General features: G+C 40.0%; 1 protein-coding gene across 1 annotated transcript; it reads left to right on the top strand.

The window, feature by feature from the left end:
* Positions 1-1,592: 1,592 nt before the first annotated feature.
* On the top strand, positions 1,593-24,430 carry ANXA5 (annexin A5). The gene is made up of 13 exons (XM_042812033.1): positions 1,593-1,687; positions 1,777-1,825; positions 9,168-9,252; positions 10,414-10,508; positions 12,317-12,430; positions 13,210-13,300; positions 14,141-14,220; positions 14,648-14,704; positions 17,998-18,091; positions 19,843-19,938; positions 20,471-20,529; positions 22,722-22,844; positions 23,860-24,430. The coding sequence occupies exons 2-13, from the start codon at positions 1,817-1,819 to the stop codon at positions 23,920-23,922; spliced, it is 966 nt and encodes a 321-aa protein (XP_042667967.1). The 5' UTR covers positions 1,593-1,687; positions 1,777-1,816; the 3' UTR covers positions 23,923-24,430.

Genomic DNA, 24,430 nt, shown 5'->3' with positions numbered 1-24,430 from the left:
AATACATGAGAAAAGTTGGGAAGAAGTACCATCTTTTGTCTTTTTAAAAAATGTATTATTCCAGGCATAGCAATTTTGCAACTCCTTCATTAGTCTAGCAGAAATTTGGTGTCATATTGCCTAGTCTAAACCATGCTTGGTGTAATGGAAAGCCAGGAATTCCAAGTGTGCATCGCAGCTCTGTGGGAGCCAGGAGGGGCTTGCTGCGGCATGGGGGTGGGACTGCTGTCTATCTGAGGTGGCGTGGTGACTTCGTAGGTGGTCAGATGCTATTGCTAAATTACGTGTTAGACCAACAGGCAACTTTTCCTAAATTATTTAGAAGCCGCTTTTATTACTTGTAAAGCTTAATAGATGCGTTTATGCCATGAAAGACACTGTATCTGTGCATTGCTGAAACAGAGATTTTACTAACCTATTTCAAACTGGACTAGAGCTTTATTAGCTTCTTAGATACCTGACTAATAGTTCAAATAATACTGATAGAACCTTTAAAAAATGTCTCATTACCCAATAGCTGCTCCTTATCTCATGTCTGAGTCATCAATGAAGTTTGAATTCCTTTTGGCTGTGCTCACATTTGTGTTTTTTTGGCACTCAGAATGCAATTAGCTCTGCTCACATGCTTCCGTCTCATCAGCAGGATTGTGGAGTGCATTAAAGAGGGCCCATTTACACTTTTTGTGCCTGCACATGTGCACTTTCTAGATAGTAAAGCTTGAAATGTGATCCCAGTGTGACCTGTGTTTGCTCTGGATATTATGTGGAGGGAGAAAAGGGCTTCTGCTTTCCCAAAAAGGGATGGGTGTGTGCAAGATCTGTTGTGCTTAAGCTGAAAGCAACAAGTCTGAACTTCAGCTATGATTTTTGAAACCATTTCGTAACTCAGTGTTTCCTTGAAAACCCTGATCCCACATCTAATCTATGTGTACATTTTTAGACGTATATAATGAGCAACTCACTATTCCCTTCATGCATCTTGCAGCATGTGTAGTGCCACTTCAGTCAGAAAGAAAATCAGGCTCCAGTTAGAAAATCAGGGCATTTTCTCCAACTATTTGGCTTCTGGTTCTGCAAATAAAGCCAGCTGGGTGGTTTTCATGTTTTTCCTGAACCTTATGTTGCTCGAACAAGAAATGAGAGACAAAAGGTTTAAATTTACCCAGCGATCAGTAAAGTCGGTGTTTTGTGAAGAAAAACACGACCACGGCACGTTAGAAACCTCACATAATGAGATGATAGCGTCTTATTTTGGCGAAGGCGCTAGATTCCATTTGTGTACTTTATTTTTCCTCCCTGCGCCTAACGCCCAGCTGGATCGCATCGGTGCGGGTGAGGGAGCCGCTAATGGAACAGCCGCGCAGCCCGCTTCCTCTACGAGGAAACGTTCAGGCCTCCGAAATACTCCCTCTGTAAGACGTTGCAAAACTAAAAGCCCTTACAGAGAGTTCCACGTCCAAGCTCACGGTGTTACCGAACCCGGGGCGATCCCCGCCTTTGCGGTTCGCGGGGCCCCCGGCCGGGCACACGGCGGTCACCGCCCGCTGGAGGCGGCTACGGCTCTCCGCCCGCCCGGGGCGGTCCCTGGCTCGGCCCCCGGGTGGAGCAGGCAACGGCGGGGCCAGAGCTCGCTGCTTCTTCTGCGGCTCACTCGGCGCTCTGTGCGGCGACTCGACGGACGCTCGCGGTGAGGGAGCTGCCCGCTGTGCGAGGCTCGCAGCCGCTCTGGGGGGGCGGGCGGCGGCCGGGCGCTCACTGTCGCGTTTCTCTTTGCAGACTCGGACTCGGCTCCAGCCCCGACCGGCGAACTGCGGAGATGGCGAAGGTGAGGCGGGAGGCATCGCGGAACGGCCGCCCCTGAGCGGTTCCCCTGTCTGGCCGCCGGAACGGCTCTCCTGCAGTCTCTGTTTTTTTTTTTTTTTTTTTTTTTTTTTTCTCTCTGGTCTTCCTTAAATCATTCCATCTACGAGCCTGGCGGGGGATGTGGCCGATCATGTGAGGAACACGTCATACACAGCTCACTCTTTTTTTCCGCCAGTTTCCACTAATTTGGCCAACTTTTCGGGGCCGCGGGTTTATGCAGAGCCTGGGCGGAGGCGCTTTCCGCTGGAGGAGGGAGGAGAAAAGTCCCAGGGCGTCCCTTATTCGCTCCGTTCTTCTGCAAGCTTTGCAGCCACGAGTACGGCTCTGCTTTAGCTCTGCCTTCCTTGAGCATGCGCTTGATCCTGGAGCAGGGCTTGCTATACGAGTCAGCCGCATCGGTTTTCTATGCCCCTCGTGCTCTGAGCAGCAAAAGAGAACTGTGGGCTTTGTACGGCTGTAGGAAGTGTAAGGCACTTCCCCAAGGTCGCGGTGACTGCGGTGCTGTACCGTAGCTCCGTGGCAGTTGGGCTGGGTGCTCCGCGAGGTCCCTTCCAACAGAGCTGTTCTATTCCTAAGCAGTAACGTTTTAGCTAGGACAAAGTTAGGTTTAGTTTAGGACAGAGTTTTGAATTTCGTGAATAATGACATCTCATAGGAGTATCGTTAAATGAAAGTGAGCTGAGTCAGTTCTTTATTGTTCATAAAATGATTTATGTTTGGGATTAGGTGCTCTCAGATGAATGTTGAGCTAATTTGATAGAAAGGCTAGCACCTGCTCACAGACACTGAAATGCATACTTGTGCTCTGATTTGTCTCACTTTTTGAAGGGTTGTTGCATTTAGAGAAGGGAACTTCATAATTTGTTTGTTACTTTGCATCCAGTGCATGAACTGAGCATGTGGTGATGAGGATTGCTGGCATTTGATTAAGTGCTTAAGGTATGAATAGACAGTTAAGAACTGCTTGATAACATTGGGAAAGAAGGTTCAAAAGTACTTCCTCTTAGTAAAAGCATGCAAATTTGCAGTTCATTTGTAGTCTGTTTCACCAAAGTATTAATTCTTGATCTTTGTTGATGCCCTTGGTGCTCACTGTCCCTGCTGGTGTTCGAGAGATGTCTGGATGAAGTTCTGCAAAATATGGTTTAGTAGCTTAGAGGTGGTAATGGTAATAGGAGGACTGTTGGACCAGATGCTCTTGTAGTTCTTTTCCAACCCTGTGATTCTATGATTCTATCAAGTCTTGTACCAGGGAGGTCTTGCCCTCCAGTTCCCACATTCAGATGGCTGCTTCCCCCAACTTCTGTGACGCTGCCTGTGAGGTGATGCAGCCAAAAAAGAAAGAAAGAGTTTTGAAGCTTTGCAGCCTGTCATTCCTTTAAAATAAATAAATAATTAATTAATTAAAAAAAAAAAAGCTCTGATCCTCATGGCAGATAGCTGTTTTTAAATTTATTGCACCATGGATTAATGCTAAGAAATGAAAATAGGTATTAATTAATTACAAAATATAGAAGGTCAATTATCTGTAGTTATTTATATGTGAAACCAAAGGTTCAGCATTCAAAAAGGCTGCACAGCTCTGAAGTCCCGTGTAGTCTGGATATATCAATGGAGAATAAAACCTGAAGAAGGTGAGCTGTCTTTGGAGCATCTGTCACTTCAGTACTTGTTCTAGCTCAGGAATGGCAACAGTTCTTTTCTCTTTCCATGTTGTTGAGGGATTTTCCACGATCCGTGTCCAGGAGAAAAAGGTTCATTTATTTTGTGGAAAACTGAAGCATGCCATAGTATGCAGTACAGACTGGTCTCTCCATGCCTCTATATTTTCCCTTTCTCTGGAGGAATAGTGCAGTCCTAAGGCACAATTCTTTTCTTACATATCTCTGTGCGTAGTGGTCTTTGTTTAATGTATAGACATGTATGAGGTGGTCCCTTCCCACTTGATAATCTGCCTTGGAAGTGCTACTTTGTGCTTGCTTATTGAGAAATCTTGTAAGAAGGCTACAAGAATATTTTCTGGACTGGTCTGTTTTGGCCTGTAACTCCCCAGCTTTTTGTACAGACCATTTTCCATCTCCATTTGTAAGCTGCCAGGAAAGGACTGCTTGCAGTTGTTGCAGGTGTGGCTGCTGTGTGCTGTACAACGGTTCCTGTTCTGTAAACCTGTGTGACTTGGTCTAGCGGTTGGTGACCCTGCACATAGCAGGGGAGTTGAAACTAGGTGATCATTGTGGTCAACCTGGACCATTCTGTGATTCCATGCTTCTATGATGGTTGGACTTGATCTCAGAGGTGTTTTCTAACCTTAATGATTCAATAACTTGGAGCATAAGAGTAGTATCGCTAACTTCGTTGTTGCTTTAGAGGATTATTTCCCACATTCCGAAGTGCAAACACTTTTCCAAGGCTGGATTCTGAGCAGCTTGTTGGCTTTGCTGGGGTTCTTTGCGAGGACAAGTTCTCTAACTGTTTTTGCACACGTCCCTGCACTGGTTCCCATGTTTCTGTTGCTTGATCTTATCTTTTCTGCTCTCTCTCTTTTCTGCTGTCTCTATCCTCTCTCCCCATCCCCAGCCCCCCCTTCCTTTTTCTGTCTTCCCTGTCCTTGATACCTCTGTGGTATGCTGACTCAGAGTTCAACACAGATGTTGAGTAATTCCCTTTTGTTGTCTGAAGTTTAAGTATAGTAGGACAGATGTGAATGCAGCCTGCTGCCCAGAGCTTATTCCTTCCATTCAAGTGGATGATATGAAGCATCACTAAACTTAGAGAAGTGTTTTGTAGAAGTGACTTGGTTGTGGACTGGTACTAGCTGTGTGTCTGTATGCATCCACTCATAGCATCGTTTCTGTCCTTACTGCCATTGAAATTTTGGTAGGCACATATAATCTTATTCTTATGTAGTGTTGGCTTTCGAGTATGGTTTTAACAGGTATTTATGTCTGGTCTTCAGTAAGCCCAAAGGCTTTCAATTTACTGGTGGGCACTTTGTTGTGCTTTGTCTGCAAGATGGGTATATTTATGTGAAAAAAAATCTTGAGTTAGTCTTTCATTTATTCAAGAACATGACATTTCTGGGCTATTTTGGTGTGCTGAAATAGCATGCCCTTTTTGTTTGTTTGGAAGACATTGTCCGTTTCCATTCTCACCTCTTCACAGTTCTCCTGTGCTACCTTGTAAACAGATGGAGAGATACAGTAAGAATGCTGCTGCATACCAGCTCCTCTTACTACATGCTGGGCTTTCCAGTAGGAAATCAGTCAGGATCTACTTCTGTAGCTGCTGTGTAACAATGTGAAAGACAGTTAGCTCTTCATGTGTGGGAAACATGGCTATGAGTGGGTATGGGGCAAGAATAGCTGGAAATAAATCTGGGTCTGTTCAAGTATGTTTTTTTTTTGTTTGCTGATAATGACTACTTTTTATTGAATAGTAGGTAAGCACTGTGAATGGGAAATTGTGTGCTTGGTTGGAAAAAAAAAAAAAAAGGGAACCTCATTAGGTGGCTATTGTTGATGTTACAGATAATGCTGTTACCAGGATATGTGGCCACATGGTGCCAAATTGTGAAGTAAAGTTGTCTGTTGGGAGAAATAAAAATAGCTCTGAGGTGCTGCTCAGGAGCAATTTGCCTGATGAGTTTGTAACTTTTCGACCTTCTGCAGAGCAGAGTAAACAAAGATGTGAAGAAGCATGGATTTCCTTGCTGGAGGGGCGTGAGCTAGATCTTCTCTTACTTGAGTCTTTTGTTTTCTTTCCACCTCTGCCATTTCTTTTCATGCCAACTTTCATTCCAAATATCTAGAAGCTTCACCAGTCCTGCTGGCAAGTGTCTTGAGAACATGGAGGCTGCTTTTCGTTTCTAGTGTGCCATCTCAAATTGTCTTCTTGCTATCCACGACCGCTTAACAGTCAGTGCAGTGGGGCATGTAGAAAGAAAAATGTGGTTAGGCTTTGGGTGTTACAGTCCTTCAGTGTTCTTTCTGTCAAGGTCTTGCCTATTGTCTTTCCCTTTGTTTTACTGCCCTCTGTATAGAACGCTGATTTTTACTAAGTGATCCAGATTACAGATGGATTTGTATAAAAGTTGATTTGTGTTTTCCTTTCCGTTGTTCTCTGGGTGGAGAGAGGAACTGCTCTGAGGGAGGAAATTACTGACCACAGCAATAGTGTCCTATGAGGCTGTAGTGTTACAGTGCATCTAATTTGCACAAAGAGCAAGCTGCTTTCTTAGAGATACTGGAAGGTGTGATCATTTATTTATTTCTGTTAAAAGTTACAAAGTTTGTAAATAAATCTATGGTAGTCTTTCAGTTCACTATTTTTCATGCTATGCCACTACAGATGGCATAGCAGTTGTGAAGCTGTGATCCATCTGCAAAAATGAGTCTGTTTTTGATAAGGATGAAACTAAGCATTAACACTAGCTTGGATGTCTGACAAATGAGTCTGGTCTCTGTCAGAAACTCTCTTGTATTGATTTATTATTTTGTTGGAAACATCTGGTTCACAGCTCCTGCTGCTGATTCTCCATGACTGCAAGTTGATTTCAATAGTTCAGACAGTGACGATGGTTGTGAACTGGTGCTTTTTCTTTCTGTGACCCAAAAGTGCTGCATTTGGGAAAGAAGATGCAGCTTTTCTCTTCTTGAGCTCAGTTTCTTGTCAGTGCTGATCTTTCTGCCCCTTCCCATTGATTTTTGCAAATAAGAAGCTGGGACCAGGATAAGTGATGCGGCACTCCTTGGACAGTGGAGTGTTTTGGATGGATTTGCAATTGTTAAACATAACATGAGATCTGCTGCCATATCTTGACTGCTGAGTCATGCACTGCTCTAAAAAGCTAGGTGAGTGGTTTCTTGACAGGCAGGTTAGCTCAACACTTTCTCAGTGCTGGGGCATGTATTGTCAGCATCAGGCCTGCCCATAGGTGGATTCTGAAGGTGCTTTTAGAACTCAGCTCTGACTAGGACCCATAAAACTATGTTCAAGGTTGTCTTATATGAACAATCCCTGCTGGTGGTTGTGCTCGATGTGCACTGATGTACAGTATTAAGGTGAGCACATGTAACTGGAGGTTCTGCCACTACAGATGCTGTGTCTGTGGTGCCCAACTGATGAACATTTCTGTCATCCTGAATGGCAGAGCTGCAGCAGGATTTCTGATCAACAAGTTAAGTGCCTCTCAAGTATTGCTTAAGGGTGATAGTGTAGCCAAAATCCAGTAAATAATGTGTGCTTGAAGAAAGTGTGTGGAATGCAAATGACATCTAGGCATCAAGATAGCATCTATTTTACAGCTGCACCAACAACTGTTCATCAGATTTTGTGTATAGTAAAGTTTTCCTCAGTGTGTTTTGAAGGAGAATTATGGAAGATTGCTTGGTTAATAAAAACAAGAAGGGTAATGCAGAGTGATTTGTAATCTAATGTTTAGTATTTGTACAAACTTTCTCTAGAACAGCCAAAGAGAGATTCTGAGCCATTGTCACAAGACTTAGGAATCACTAAGGGAAATGCCACTTGCTTATAACAACATAAGCCAAGGAAAACTTTAACATAAAAACCATTTTATCTGAGATAGATTGACCTGACAGGGATTTCCAAAGGAGGATCATGGTAGTTGCATAATGCTGTCTTTATAAGGTGATATGAGGCAAAGCATCAGGAAATATGCTTTTGAATAACCCTGTGTTGGCTGGTATAGTAATAATGGAGGAGGAGGAAAATATACGCTTTTCAATCTTTGTTCTAGCAGATTAAATTCAATTTTATGAAATTGACACCTAAATCCTTGGGATTTCTTCATGAAAATTTTTGGAGTTATCTAGGAAAAAGACAGTGAGTGCAGACTGATGCACCTAAATTTGAAATAACACCTAAAAACATGCTTGTAATGTTTTTGTTGTAATGTTTTGTTATTGTTGTGATGCTGAAAAAGAGAACACTTCGGGGGAATTGACATTTCTTTGATGTAGGCTGGCTGCTGGAGAGCATTTACCAGAAAGAAGTTTGCTGTTGCTCTCAAACACGGTAATGCTTTGTGTCCTGAATTTCTGATATAGAGTGGGGTAATCCCAACCTATTACTACTTCTGCTCTGGGAGTTCTAAGGATTCTTTGATAATAACACACAGATGGCCTGAGAGCCAGTAATGATTCAGGGTAGTTTCTGATTAGTGCTTTCCAGTTCTTTTTTTCTCTGTGCTTTTCTGCTGACCTACCCTAATGAGTACATTGACTTGAAACCAAAGCACTGCGAGGCTGAACTTGCTAACTCAAGGGAAAGGGAAAGACTGTGTCACAGAGGCCAGATGGTTGTTCTGCCCGAGAAATAACCTGGCCTCAATTCAGTGGATTTCTTTGCGTTTCTTTTTGCGCACTTTCTTGAGAGTAGGAAAAATGCTCTTCCTATGCTAATTGCTACTTCAGTATGACTACGCCTACAATGAAAGTTTTCTCCTTCTGCTGTTAGAAAGCTTCCCTGTTCATAAAAGCCATCTGTTTCCCCTTTTGGCTGTTTCTTGACCTCTGTAGTTCTTTAAATTACCTATATACCTAGAGCACAGTAGATTCTTGAACTGTCACATTTAAATAAAGGCAAGACTTTTCTGTAAGAGTGATAAATATCTTTCTGTGTTTGGCCCAAGCACTAACTCCCTGAAGAATCATTTTCCATGGAAACCTAGTGGAGTTATGTTTGTGTTTGGATGGACTGATCTTTTATCTTTCATTTGAATTGCTTTTTTCTTTGAATCTAAGTAAAAAGGAGCTCATGCCAAAAGGAACAGGATGAAAAAATTGAATGACATTGCACAGTTTGATGGATCACATTTGCAGCAGGATGGAAGGAATCAGTCTGATACTGACTGAAAGCTCCAGTAGGCTTTGTGTGAGGAAAATAAGTTCTTATTTCCAAACATGTCTTGGATCATTGTGCAGCTTTTCTGGCCCACATGGTTTGTGCAATTTATTTCCCAAATTGTTTTAAGTTATGATAATTTCAGTCATTTTCCTGCATTAAGGCTCCAGTGTTGTCAGAACAAATTCTGCAAACTACACTTATGCAAATAAACCTGAATTTAGCTGGTCTACTGCTGGATGAAAATACAACAACCTTTAGTGAGAACTGCGTTTAAATGCCCACAGATTGCTACTTAGACAGACAAACACATGGGAAATGCTGTTTGCTTCTGAGTCTTGGATTCAAATTTAATCTGAGCTCACATGTGAAGAGTTGAAAGGCACTTTATCTTCTATTTCATGGCTTTTTCCCTTTTTCTCACTCTCTTTTTTCTCTAGTATACAAGAGGCACTGTGACAGCATTCTCTCCTTTTGATGCCAGATCTGATGCAGAAGCCCTTCGCAAGGCCATGAAGGGAATGGGTAAGAAGAATTTAATATTTTAGGAAAAGGAAAGGGCTCTCACTCCTGCTTTGAAAACATCCTTTCTGAACTCATTTTTTATACTAGCAGAAAAGGATAAGGCATGTGTCCACATGCTACAAATGATAGCCTCAGAACTGCAGAAATCTGGACATGTCCTAGTTCTGACTGTACTGCTCTCAATAACATTTATTTTTAGATCAACACAAGGAAAAAAGATAGCTTGGATAGACCTTATTTAAAACTTAATACTCCACAGGCTTCTTTACACGTGGGATTTTATTGCACAGTTGGACTATAAATTGAAAGGGTATAACTGGAAACTTACTGCAGTGTAATAAAAGCTCTGTGCTTGGAAAACATGTGAGTGTTCCCTTGGTCTGGAAGTAAGTGTGTTACGATTGTGATTAAATACAAAGCATACAGAATAGAGATAGACTAAGGAGTGGTCTATTAACTCAGGCTGTAGCTTTGTGCCCCAAATCTTTGCCGTGATAACACATCCTAATCAATACTTTAGAAGCCACCTGTAGCCAGGAATAAGCAGGAAAGGGGAGAATGGAATGCAGTAAACCTCAGGTGTTGCCAAATTCAGTACAGCTAGCAAGGTGCTGTGCTGTGGGGATCACTTTGTAACCCTATTGTATATAAAATGGATAATAGCTCCATACTTTCCTACCCTGGGACTCCTAGGGGTACTGGACTGAGTTTTTCTCAGAGTTGACTGATCAAACAGTCTTAAATATACATTATGTATACGATGTCTTGATACACTCTGAAGTCTCTTGGAAAGCCTGAAAACAGGGCTCTTCCATATGCTACAGCCTGTGTCTAAATGTTTTTTTACCTGATAGCTGGAGTGCTGGGTGCACTGTTTGGAACTGGGCTCTGATGGAAAGCAATAAATAGCAATACTTAGGTCCTCTGCCACATTTTTGCTGTAGCAAAGCTCCAGACACGGTGGCTCAGCTAGAGGTCTGGTGACACTTGTTGTTTATATGATTATGCTGTTTGTCAGTAGGTTTTTTATTTTCAAAGCATCTTTTATTTCTGAGTTTGTGCTACTTCTGTGTGTGTTTGTTTTTTTTTTTTTTTTTTTTTTTTCCTGTTTATTTTCTTTGGAGTTTGTTTATAACTGTTTCTTGTTCTTTCTAACTTCAGGGACTGATGAAGAGACTATTCTGAAGATCCTTACCAGCAGAAATAATGCTCAACGTCAAGAAATTGCATCTGCTTTTAAAACACTATTTGGCAGGGTGAGAAAAAGAAAAAACAACTGTAGAAATTAGCTGTATGTGTCCTTTGATGATTAGTTACAATAGGGAGGCACATCCATCATGGTTTTCGTAAAAGATTCCTTTGAAGAAAATCTAGTTTCCCCTTCTTCATATCCTTAATGGCTAGCTAGGTTGGAATACTCCATTTAGATTATTGAAAGAAAAAGATGTTTTTTTTTTTTCATGTACACTTTTATAGTATGTTTTAGGTTTTAGTGCAAAAGCTTGCATAGTTTCCTGTTAGTATGCTTCAAGTACTGACCTTATCCTCAGTATAGAAAGAATTATCAAATATTTTGACTTAATATGTGTCATATAAATTGACAGCAGGAATATATTTTTTAGAGCTAGAAAATGTGATAGAAACACATTACTTAAAATAATTAGTGCAGTTAGTTAGTAGCGTTAAATGAATTTCAATGTTAAATAACAATTAAAAAACAAAAAACAAAACAAACAAACAAAAAAAAAACCCACAACCCAAAGCGTAATATCATGCCCCACAAAATCCTTCTCACCAAATTGGAAAGATACAGATTTGGAAGGTGGACTTTCTGGTGGACAAAGCACTGGGCTGCAGGATTGAGTCCAGAGAGTAGTGGTCAGTGGTTCAGTGTTTGGATGGATATCAGTAACAAGTGGTGTCCCCCAGGGGTCAGTGCTGGGGCAGATACTCATTTAATGTCTTCATCAGTGACACTGACAGTGGGGTGAAGTGCACCGTCAGCAAGTTTGCAGGTGACACCTAGCTATAGGGTGCTGTTGATACACCTGAGGGATGGGATGCTGTTCAGAGGGACCTAGACAGGCTTGAGCAGTGACCCCTCACGAGGTTCAACAAATCCAAGTGCAAGGTCTTGCTCCTTGGCTCCCCACTGCCAAAGTTGGGGGGATATAAAAGTTGGGGGATGTAAGGATGGAGCACAGCCCTGTTGAAAAGGACCTGGGGGCACTGGTGAGTGGGAGGCTGGATGTGAGCCAGCAATGTGCGCTTGCAGCCCGGAAAGCCATCTGTATCCTTGGGCTGCATCAAAAGAAGTGGCATGGAAGGTGATCCTGCTCCTCTGCTTTGTGCTGGTGAGGCCACACCTGGAGTACTGTGTCCAGATGTGGAGTTCTCAGTAAAGCAGAGATAGGGACTTGTTGGTGTGCGTCCAGAAGAGGGCCACAAAAATGGTCTGAGGAACGGAATACCTCTCTCCTATAAGAGCCTGGAGAAAAGAAGCCTGTGAGGCCACCAAAGAGGGGCCTTTTAGTATCTGAAGGGGGACTGTAAGAAAGAAGTGGACTTTTTAGCAGGGTCTGTGGTGAGAGAAGGGGAAATGGATTTAAACTTAAATAGGGTAGACTTAGGTTAGATATAAGGAAAAAGTGTTTTACAGTGAGGGTAGTAGGGCACTGGAACACGTTTCCTGGAGATACAATGGCTACTCCATTCCTGGAGATGTTCAAGGCCAGGCTGGGCAGGGCTCTGGGCAGCCTGATTGAGCTGTGGATGTCACTGTTCGTTGCAGGAGAGTTGGACAAGATGACCTTGAAAGGTCCTTTCCAACACTAAGGATTCTGTGATTCAGGTTTGCCAAGTGAACAAGCATCTTTTTTTTTTTTTTTTTTTTTAACTCTTTATCTGGTTACATGTGTTTAGGTCATGTAGCAGTTAAAACAAAAAGAACCCTATCCTGTGTCATTTTCAATGCATCTCCGGAGTCTTCTAACTTGCAGGCACATGTGGTGTCCATTTGAAGTCTTTAGTCATTATTCATTATGGTGCTTTTGTTCTGCACTAGGATCTTGTGGATGACCTGAAATCAGAACTTACTGGCAAGTTTGAAACATTGATGGTGTCTTTGATGAGACCAGCACGTATTTTTGATGCTCATGCACTGAAGCATGCAATCAAGGTAAGAGGGAAAGGACTGAACACGTTTTATAAAATCTTTGTTGGTATTTTTCTGTGTATTGGAATGCACGTTCAGTTGGTAAAGGAAAAGCTGATAAAGTTCTTTCTAAATTCTAGAAAGAATTGTAAATAATATGCTGCAGTAACAAAAATTACAGTATTGTAATCAAGTGTTGCTTTTCTGAAGTCATTCTTTTTTGAAGTGTAAACAGCAGTGGCTTTTCTTACAGGCAAAGCAGACTCAGACGTGGTAACAAGATATTACTTTGGCTTTTGTAAATTTTATCCTTGTGACAGGGAGGAATTCCTCTTTTAGCTACATGTAATGAGAGGGCAGCAACTATTGGAGGGTCTCAGTTTACAATTCTTTTGTAAAATGCGCTTATTTGTGGTGGAAAAAGGGGAAGGTTTAAACACAACGCAACTGATAGAAGGGTAAAGATCAATGAAGGACAGCATATGAGCTACAGCTAGGATGGAAATCATTCAGTTACCTTCGTGTCATTGATGGTGACAGTGAAGAGCTGAGATGTCTCAGATGGGCTGCAGCAATGCTGCAGCAGTGAGCTTCTTGTAAGTATTGGGTTGGCTTTGCATGTAATCATGCCAGAATTGAAATGAGAAGTTCCCACCTCTCTGTTCCCAGTATATGAGATGATAATAATAAGAAAAAAATTCTGTTTGGTCCAAGTGTATAAAGTAATGCTTGCCTTTTGATTGTCAAAGGGAATAGTTGTTTTCCCATTGTTATCAAATCAGCTGTTTCTACTTGCACCCTAGGGAGCAGGAACCAACGAGAAAGTGTTGACTGAAATTCTTGCCTCCAGAACACCTGCTGAAGTGCAGAATATTAAACAGGTTTATATGCAAGGTAAAATCCAGTATAAAATAAAATTCTGGGCTCTTCTATCAGGTCTTTCAATATGGCTTTAACATGTTTCTTCAAATGAGACCTATCTGTGAATGGAGGTGTGTGCAGCAAATCTAATTTTGTTCTGCTGAGCTGGGAAACTTCATATTGCTAGAAACTAGTGTTTGTAAACAAAAAATCCTTTTATTTTGGGCCTGTGGCTAGGATATGCAAGGTCTTTTGTGCCTTGTACTTAGAATTCATTCAGATGTATTTCTTTGTTCTACCCAGAAATTTTTGCTTGAAAATTAGAAACCTGGTATTTTTTTAAATTATTTTTTCCTTTATTTATTTATTTATTTATTTTAACTTATCATTTTGGTAAAATGGATTTATGTTAAAGCAGGTCCAACTTTTTGGTTTTCCACAAGAGTATGAATATGTGTATTCACCCAATGACTGTGGGGATTTATCTTTCTAAGGCAGGCAGTGTTTAATTCAGCACATTATATCTGTTCTGGTTCCCAGCACAGAAGAAATTCTCATGTTTTAATAAAGTGTAGGGTAAAACAGAGTTTTCAAGAACAAAATGTATGGACACAAGGTTTTTCTGGGCTTACGCTTGTTGAATAGACTGGCGTATTTCAGTATAATCCCAGAAGTGTGTGGTCTTCAGTTCCTTGAAGAGGAACTGTGTGTATCATCCTTTATTTCCAAATACTTTTAGCAATTTGCTGATAACAGGTGTGAGGTACTATCTCTTTATCTTTTTACAATAACGTTATGTTATAAGGCAGAATACGCCCAGGTGTTAAAGCTGTTTCTGATGCACAATTCCATAGGAGTATTGCTCTTTTGCAGAGTATGAGGCCAACTTGGAGGATAAGATTACAGGAGAGACGTCAGGCCATTTCCAGAGACTATTGGTGGTCCTGCTGCAGGTGTGTATCTCTTTGCATGCACGCATGTGTGTATGATTTTCTTTCTGCTTTGACGCCTGACACATGCTAGTTTTCTGCTTACTGAGTAAGGTTCATAGGCCAAATGATGGACACGACAGGTACTGAAACTGAGTTATTTCCTCTGAACCTAGAATCTTGAGCTCCGTTCCAGGCCATTTCTACAACTCTGGCTTGAAAAGCTTCTGTGGTGTTTATGATATGGATACAGCAGAATGTCTGCTGTGTGGGTTTTTTGAAGGTAATAAGACAAGCAGAAGGGAGAAATGAAATTGATTTTGAAGAAGGTACATTATGAATTGACTTCTCACAACAACTTTTACAGACTTAATGTAACAGTTTGGCTTTTGATTCAACTATAAGCTTAACAGTTTGTAAACTTTTTTTTTTTTTTTTTTTTTTTTTTTAGGGAAATAGAGATCCTGATGGCAGAGTTGATGAGTCTCTAGTTGAGAAGGATGCTCAGGTGGGTGAATGACTTTTTTTGAGGAGAGGAGGGAGTATTTCTACCAGTTCTCTTGTAAAGACCCTATGCAAATATAGTTTGAATGTCAGAGATAATTTTTTTAGGATTCTGTATGTGTTGTTTTGTTGTGGCTTTTTTTTTTTTTTAAATACATTTTGCTGTGATTTTATGTGTTGTAGGGAAAAGAAGTGAAAAAACTGGAATGTTGGGATCAAATCTTTAGTGTTTCAGTGTAAAGTAAAGCATGACTTGTTTTGATAATTAAGTCACTAGAAGAGAGAATTATGATTGCTGAGGCTTTGTAATGCTGAGACCCCACTGCTGGAAGACTCAGATGTGTTAACAGTTTATTCTTTAATGTTCAATTTGGGCTTCTTTCTATTTAATCATTTTATATCAAGTGTTATGTTCTTGTTATGGGGAAATGCTAATGCTAATCAGTGAAGGATGCCTCCAGGGAGTGTGAAACAATAAAAAGAGAAAGTATTCCAAATACCCTATGCTACTGTAACAAAATGGCAATCCAATATTTTTCCTCTCTAGAATTTCTAGGGACACACCTGTTGCCATTTGTGCGTATGTTCCTTTACTGGATTGCTGATCATTAAATTGTGCTGTAAATGGGAAAAGGAATACTGGCAGTAAGCAATATCCTTGAAGTCTTTTGCTAGTTTCTGGCTTTGCTGTAGGTATAGGCACTATTTCAGCAACTGGAGTACAGAATGAATTTAATGCTTGTTTCTTCTCAACAGTTTCAAATAGCTCTGGGTTACAGATTTTCTTTCATAAATTGTCAGCTAGGATGGAAGAAAATATATGGATTGTTCAAGATGACAAGGAGGAAAAGCAACATACCAGATCAATTAAACATTCTTTTGATAGTAGAGCAAGATGCACAGAGACATTGGCAAAATATCTTCTTGGCACAGGCCTATATTTTGTTATGTAAAATAAGAAAGCATCTTCCTCCTGTTAAAATTTGTATGGGCCAGCCAGAGCCTGGCAATTAGTGAAGCAAATATTTAAATCACTGAAATGACTCTTTCATGAAACTGTGTCCATTTTATCTTTAGCTGGGTTTATGTAGCTGAAGAAAGTCATGAACCACAGTCCTTGCTAGATAGATGCCTTTTTTTGGCTGTCTAAACTTAGTAGGCACCATACTTAAATACAGAAAAATTCCTTCTTTTTAAAAATATTCTTTGTGGTCTGCTGTGTGCATTTGGCTTGAGCTGGGTCCTATACAGAGTGGCATTCTGTCACATTTCTCTGAATGGTATCTTTGTGTTCAACAGCTAATGTAGCTGGAATAGATTCAGAGCATTTTCTAATGATTATTGCCAGGTACAGATGGTCAGAACTTGAAGTATGTGACTGCAAATGCAAGACTCTTTCTGGCTTCCAGATGTTTCCATTGATTACTATGACATTTTGGGAAGGATATGAAATATTCGACTGTAACATTTTAAATTCAGTGGTAATTTTCTGTTATCTCAGACAAAATTAAAAACAAACAAACATAATGTAATTAAAAGTGGTTGGGGAAAGGGTATTTGAGATGGTATGAATATGTAGGGAACTATTAATTTTTTTTTTTTCTGAGAATCCTTAGAGGAGAAAGTTTAACTTTTTGGAAGATATTTTGTATTGCTTTTTTAATAATAAACTATGCAGTTGAGGCATGTTTTGAGTATTGTGCAGTAGCAAGGCACATGAAAACTTAGTAGTGCAGTTGTAAAAAATTATTTAAGACTTTTTTCTTATTTATGAACTGTTGCTTCTGGCAATGATAAGATCAATAGGAGTAGTACCTGGATATCACCTGTTCTCAGTTTCTTTGTAAATGAGTGGACATATCCCTGGTTGTTGAACTCTGATCTGATTTAATGGGTATTTGAACCATTATTCAGAGTACTTCTTGGGATAGCTATTAGACCCATTGCTGACTCAACTAAGGGGAAGAGATTTTTATTTGTGTATCGTGATGGGAGAACGTATTGAGGTCCATGACTTGTAATTAAGAAAACATTTATAGGAGTCTGTGAAATCAGGCTGGATGAGTGTGCTCCAGCTATAAGACATTATTTCTAGAACTTGACATTTGTAACAGTGTCTAGTCTCCATGGGAAACTAAGGGAACTAAGTTGTTAACAACCATTAGAGCTAACATAAAATGTCATTCACAACTTCTAGTACCTCTAAACAAATGTATTTTTGGAATTTCAAAATGCTGTAGTGAGACTTCACATTTGCTACTGGATAAAGAGCTTAACATGTTATTTTGAACTGGATATCCTTGCAGTGCTTAAATAACCCTTTTTTTCCCATCCTTTTCCACTCTGTATCAAGTTTAAAAACAGCATTCAGCCGTCACTAATACACTTTGAATAGGATTGTGGCACAAAGAGAAATAGGAAATTCATAGTGTCACATTCAGATTTTACTGTGTGAGCAGACGGTTGGCATACAGTATGGCTAAGGAACAGATGTGGTTCTGTTTTTCTAGGAGATATTTGATGGCCTTAGTACAGGTGGTAACTGTTTGTCCCTGTGAGGAGGGAGGAAAAAAGCTATATACTCTGATATGCAAAACCTTTTTCCTTACATCCAGTTGAGCACACAATTTGGAGAAAGGCTTCTGAGTTTGAGACAAAAGAATTAATTTCTTTTTCTGATTTTTTTTTTTCTTTTTTTCTTCTTCTGTTGCTTATTTAAATTTCTAGAAACATTCTACTTTACTATAGGCTGCTAATAGCATTCAGACATAGCTGAAGAGCAATCGCTGTGCTCTAACACAATTAAAACCTGTTACCAATGTAATTTTATATTGCTTAAGAATTTAGCATCTCAAAAATACTGCTTCTGAGAGCTTTTTAATCCATTTTGGCCCCTCTAGTTTGAAAGCTCCTGAGCCAAGTAAACATAGTTGTCCCATTGAGATGAGTCATACTATAATGACGTTTTGCCAGTTTTATTTGAAAAAGGGAAGAGAGAAAACAATATTAGGAAAGGACTTTATCTCTTAGATGATGACAGTTTCAGAAAACTTGGGGCTTATGAAAGGGGCCATGCACACATTCAGTTTTAGGGCCTTAAGCAGAACTATTTGTGTAAATGCTTTCACAGTCAATTTCAGCACTTATCATTTATTTGTTTCCAAAGTCACGTTAGTATTTTATCTCATCTTTTTCCCTCCAGCTATTGCTTCTCAGATTAAGACAAATGGAACTTTTCAACAAGGTGTGTGAACACATTAAAAATTCTGCTGTTTTGTTCTCTTCAATTTACAACAGGTCTTGTTTAGAGCTGGGGAGCTAAAATGGGGTACAGATGAAGAAACATTCATCACCATCTTGGGAACTCGAAGTGTTTCTCATTTAAGGAGGGGTAGGTGATATGGTTCAGGTATGACTGAAAACTTCTGACTGAAGTCCTGGCATTACCCTGACGATGGTAAAGGTGGTAGTTGTTTCTGGTACTGCATTGGTGAAGTCCAGCAACCTTTATTCACTTCTCCCCTCTTTTTAGCACTTTCAGTTTTGTTTCGTCTAATTTTCCTTCCCTGTAGCAAGAAGCAGAGCTGACCTGCTGCTTGAGGGAGTGGTGCAGTAGATCTGAGGGACAGCTGGAGTGCTTCTTGCTGGATGCATGTTTACATTTTCTTTTGAAAGAGGTCATGGCAATAAAGTGATGATAAGAGTCTGTTACAAGTCACCATAATCTGAAACAATCAACCATTTCCTAGGTGCCTGTTTTATTAGCTCATAATAAATAAACAGTATTTTTTTTTTCCTGCTACTCACCTGTTTATAAGTCTGTTTTACCAAGCTGCCTAGGCCGCTGGAACTAACGACCAGTAAATTTTTCTTTGGTTCTCCAGTCTTTGTTTTCTCTCTATCTTGGATTCATGGGATTTTCAGAGCTAATTTTATTTGTAATCTTATTTTTATTTTTTAAACTGCTGTTGCCAATAAGGTAATCCTAAATTTTGTTTACCTAACGTGATGGGAATACAATATTTTTTAACTACTGATAAGACAGCAGTTTTCTTTGAAAACAGAACAGACTGCCAACAGGACAGTTTGGGTGAAGCTAAGTGGATGCAGAAGCCCAGCATAGAAAAGGGCTCAGATTCAACGTGATAATAGCATTGCCCTGGGAAAAATGTTTAAGGATTCCTTCAGCTTCTCATCTTCCCTCTTTCTGCACTATCACTGGGTATGTTCACAGAATCCCAGTATGGCTGAATTGGAAGGGTCTACTGGAGGTTATCTTGTCTAAACCCATGCTCAAGCAGGGCCATCCAGAGGCTGCTGAGGCCCCTGTCTAGGTGACTTCTGAAGATCTCCGTGGAGACTCCACAGCCTCCCTGAGCAGCCTGTGCCAGCACTCCAGCACCTGCACAATGAAAAATGTATTTCCCAGTGTTGAGATGGAACCCCATGTGCTCTAATTTGTCCTCCCTGACTCTTGTCCTATCACTGGGTGCCACTGAAAAGAGCCTATCTTCTGTGCACCTCCCCTTTAGGTATTTATACACATTGATAAGATTCCCTTGAGGCTTCTCATTTTTAAGTTGAACAGCTATGTCTCTTTCATACTTTCCTCGTAGGAGAGAAGCTCCAAGTCCCTTAATCAGCCAGCATTTCCTTTGCTGGAATCTCTCCAGTATGTCTATGTCTGTCTTGTACTGGAGAGCCCAGAATTGGACACAGTACTTCAGGTAGCCCTGAGGAGAGGGAAAGAATCACCTCCCTCTCTTCTGGCAATACTTGTCCTGATGCAGCGTATGATATCGTTGTCTTTCTTTGCAGCCAGGGCACACTGCTGGCTCATATTCAATTTGGTTCTTGGTTTATTAGAACCCCTTGGTCCTTTTCACAAAGCTGCTTTTCTGCTAGGATGCCCCCAGCATGTTCTGGTACACGGCATTGCTCCTCTCAAAATGTAGGAATGTGCTGTATAACAGCAATCCAGTAAGAAATAAGTAATTAAAATATTTTAGAGCAAAGAAGGAGTGAACAACAGCATTTGAGCAGTGGATAATGAGATACAGATGACATTAACCTGTACTGAGGAGAATTCTAGGAAAAATGCTGACAATATTTGTGACTGTAAGCACGCTTTCTATTTTCCAGTGTTTGACAAATACATGACTATTTCTGGCTTTCAAATTGAAGAAACCATTGACCGTGAAACCTCTGGTGATTTGGAGAAGTTGCTTTTGGCAGTTGGTAATTACAGTCTTAACAGATCTAGAACTGGCCTTCTTGCATTTACTCCCAAGCCTTCTTAAATTGCAGTTGTTACAGGATTTGGCATGAAAACGTGGTTCTATCTTAAGTTACTCACCTGGGGTCTATTTTTGTATTTGGAGAATAAGCTTTTACTCTTTATGAGATGGAAGCAAGGAGGGAGGGTGGGAAAAAGTGGGAACAGAGGTGTTGCTGTGTACTGTTCAGTAATGCACAGAAATTGAGAAACCAGAAAGTGAGACAGAGCTCTGCCTTTGGTTGAATTCTTGGCATCCTGCTTACAATGCCGTAGTAGGTTTGTAACTGGGAGTAGAATTTGGCTAGTGATATTTCTTTTCTATTACAACTTCTAGAACCCAAAGAGTTGTAGTAGGGGAACAGTCTATCTAACTGTATACTTAATAGCCCACACTGGAGAGAATGATACAGAAATGCACAACTTGTCTTGCCAGTTAAAGATTGCGTTGTGATTTAATAACAATCAGTAATTTAATTCTTTGCCCTTTTCCAGTGAAATGCATCCGAAGTGTGCCTGCCTATTTTGCTGAAACCTTATATTATTCCATGAAAGTATGTATGTGTTTTTTCATATGTCACTTTCCATCTCCCCTGGCTATTGTTCTCTGTTTCATTTGTTCATCATTTCTTTTTCATTGCAAATGCCAACAGGGTACTGTATCACTAAGCATCTACAAAAGGTTTGGGGTATGCAGATCTGGGGTAGACCAATTCATATGCTGCTTTTTTTTTTTTTTCCCCCCTCTAAGTTCCCTGTAAATTTCTCAGACCATATGTATTTTTCAGAAAACATCAGTTTCATCAGCTGCTTTTGCCCTTGATCTTGTTATAAAGGAAAATTTCTGGCTAGATTTACTGAGCACCTTCAGCTAAATAAATAAAGCTAAATAAATAAATTGCCTTTACTTAGGTGGTGGATCTATTTAGGAAGCAAAGATGACCAAAGCTGAACTGCCACTTGTGCAGATCTATTGCTCTTTGCTTTGGCCGTGTTTAGAGACTGACGGTGCAGTTAACTTTGAAACACAACCATAATGACTATCCTATTTTGAAAAGGAAAAGGAACTTGTAAGAGAAAAACAAAAGTTATCTAAACAGCTATAAAAGCTTTAGCAGGGGAACCCCATCAGTCGCATAGTTGCGTTTTTCTTCACCTTATCTTAGATAGAAAGAGATAAGCAGGGAATCTGTGTTACTAACTTAAATTGGACAATAGTAATTAAAACCCTAGGAAAGATGAAGTTGGTGATCTTTTTGTTTTCAAGCGTGTGATCAGCTTCTCTGAAGAAATCCTTCCTTCCCTTTGCTGAAAAGCACCAAGGTGTGTTTGTTACAAATAGTTGTGGCTGTGAGGTGTCAACGTGAGAATTAATGAAAACAGAAGAAATGGTAGCTCAATTTTTAAAAGCTGCTTTACTGCTTTTACCACCATCAGCATAAAATTAGGTTTAGATAGAAAATACAACATATGCTAACAATATGCTGATTACTTTTTCTTATTTGTTTATTTATTATTATTTTTTTTCAAGGAATACAGTAGAAAACTTTTTTTTCCCTATGGGTTTAATAATCTTTTTAATTTCTATGATGAGATGCTTTACTAAAGCCTACAGATGAGATCCCATATATATATATGGGATATATATATATATACAATTTATTATATATATAATATATATATTTATATTATATATATATATTATTTATATATAATATAAATAAAATGGTTAACCTCTTTCCATAAGAAAGAACTTCATTGTTAGTAAATTTGGCAGAAGAATTTATGATTGCAGTTTAGCAGTTTGATATGACAAAGTTCTACAATGTCTGCTTTCATGATAAGGTGGGGCAGAGCCTAGCTTTTACCAGATTTTACTATTAAATCCTACTGAGAAACAACTGGACTCATAACGTAACTTCTGAGCAGCTTTAGGGCACTTTTAGATGTAAACCAAGAATGTTACACCCAGTCGAAGGATTGAGTGGCCCTGGACATTAGGCTGAAGATGATCGTGGGGACTCTGCCAAGTCCTTCCTTGAGGTGCACTAGCAGGTCAGCATGTGACAATCTGTATTGCTTCAGCTTGTGTGAAGTCTGACATGTCTGAGCAGGAGGGGTCAGGATGTTGGTCTGGCAGTGCTTGCTAGTGCAGAAACTTGGAATATTGGAAACCAGATGAATAAAAGAAATGCATGGTTGGGAAAGGCATAGGAAGTTTGCCTTCTAATAAACAGCTGGATAACTTGTGGAATGGATTGGTCTGCCTGTGCTTGCTGTACAATGTTACATGCTTTCATTTAGCACTGTTGAGATTTATGTACCCACTTCCAGAACTCACTGCAGGTCTACTGCAGTGACCTGAGACTTCACTGAAAAGATGATTTGTGTGTGATTCTGGTTGCAGTGATCAGATGTACTACTGTACAATCTTGGAGCTGGAGGGTTTAAAATTTATCTGGGCATTCACAGTTGGAGTCTGAAGATGAAACACAAAATAAGAGGGCTGATCATATGGCACTTCATAGACTTCTGGGGCTTAGAGCACCTCGCGTTGCTGGTCCTCTGTTCTACACACTGCAGTGTGGATGTCTGTGGTACTGTCCCATAAATCCTGTTTTGGTATAAAAATGTAGTGCAGGAGTGTTTTGAGATACCACTTGTTTTTATTTATTTTTTGTTTTGTTTTATTACAATATTTCTCTAAAACAAATGTATAGGGTAATATTTAAACTCTTCTCTTTAGGGGGCTGGCACTGATGATGATACCCTGATCAGAGTCATGGTTTCAAGAAGTGAAATTGATCTGTTGGATATTAGACAAGAATTCAGAAAGAATTTTGCAAAATCGTTGCATCAGGTGATTCAGGTAAAACCACTGTTTTGTTGTCAGGGGAAGCAGGGGTACTTAAGAAGTAATTGTTTCCATTGTAAATGGGAGGGTAGCATTAGTGCATGATAGCATAGGGCACTCTGAGGACAGCAGAGGTTGGCCTGCGGTTCTGTGAAGTACCAAGCAGCATCATTTAAGTGAGAAGCATTTGTTATGAAAAGCTAAAGTGTTTTTTTTTTTTTTTTTTTTTTTCCCCTCAGTGTTCACTGGGAGAATAGATGTGGTCTTCCCTAGTTACAATTTTTACCACTACAAAATTGCAATTGCTCATTTTTTTTTTCCCTACCTTTAGTTACTGCATTTCCTTCTTCTCTGAATTCCCTCTGCTTTTTAGTGCTTTAGAAAGGATGCTGGCTCCAGAGGAATAGCACAGGGGGTTGGAGAGGAAATCTATGATTGTGATGTGGAACCATTAGCACCACTCAAAAGTAGGAAAAAATTTCACAGTGGAGTCACTGTCTGTGTCAAAATCTCCTCTGAGTGGATGTGAAGGAGTAGGAAGCGTAGGAGCAAGCAGGAAATCCAGAGCCAGCTGTGGGAGCATTGTCATGGATTTGCTGTAAAGTTAGATCCCAAATGCTTTTTTTCCTAGTAATGTTTTGGAGAATATTTGCTCTTGCTGCTCCTGAGGTGCTGCTTTATCAATTAGGCTGGGTTGCAACATAAAGACTGTTGCTCTTGGTGCTGCTTCCAGATTCTTCTTTGCACTTCCTCTTTTGCAGTTGAATGCTTTCTCACATGCAGTAAATAGCCCACTTCTGCTAAAGGTTTCAGGAGCATTTATTGTTTCTGAACTTCTTTCTCTGTAAATATAACTCTGACAGAAGAGTCAGAGAATTTCCTTCTGCCATTCCCAAGTGGAGAGTCATCCACTGATTGGATTTCCTGTGGATGGGACAAGTGTGTAATCTGTTTAGTCTTTCCTTGGCAGCTGCTTTTCCTTGCATTTCTGTGGCTGTGACTCATGGTGACTGGTTTGTTGTATTAACAGAAAGATACATCTGGGGACTACAGGAAGGCGCTCCTGCTCCTCTGTGGTGGAGATGATGAGTAATGGTGGCAGAAACATGAAGGATTTCTTGTGCTCCAGCTTTGCAGCCCTTTAGTTAGCATGCCTAGCTAAGATTTTGCATCTTAATGCTTTATGGCTGTTTGAATTTATATTCATATCGCACTTATTAAAAACAAACATGTTACTACCCAGCTGATAAATAGTCCCTCCTCCTCCGACATCCCAACCTCTGGGAATTTCAAGTGCCTTCTGAGTGTATGCGAAAGTCTTCATGGAAGATGAGTACTGAGCACAGAGCCCATATTTGCAAGTGTTTTGCTGAAACGTGGAAAAAAAATAATCATGTATTTCCACTAATACTGTATTTTCATTAATAATTTAAAGACTCTTTTTTTGCTTTTATTCCTTACATTTCCACTGAATCTTAAACTAGTTCTAACACTGCAAAGAAGAGAAGGTATCCTTTGTATGTAATATTTGAATGAATTTGTAGAACGTAATGCAAGCAGTCATTGGAAATCTAAAGAACCAATAAATTTTTTCCCTCTTG

Source organism: Centrocercus urophasianus, unplaced genomic scaffold (assembly GCF_019232065.1).
Source record: "Centrocercus urophasianus isolate 14NV4802_14NV808 unplaced genomic scaffold, USGS_Curo_1.0 seq_13, whole genome shotgun sequence".
NCBI classification, from domain to species: Eukaryota; Metazoa; Chordata; class Aves; order Galliformes; family Phasianidae; genus Centrocercus; species Centrocercus urophasianus.
This window is presented reverse-complemented; position numbering and strand designations above follow the sequence as displayed.

Bases quoted from the DNA above. Each gene is read 5' to 3' on its own strand.
- ANXA5 (XM_042812033.1), top strand. The intron at 12,431-13,209 runs GTAAGAGGGAAA...CTTGCACCCTAG, and splicing joins CACTGAAGCATGCAATCAAG to GGAGCAGGAACCAACGAGAA. The intron at 19,939-20,470 runs GTAATTACAGTC...GCCCTTTTCCAG, and splicing joins GAAGTTGCTTTTGGCAGTTG to TGAAATGCATCCGAAGTGTG.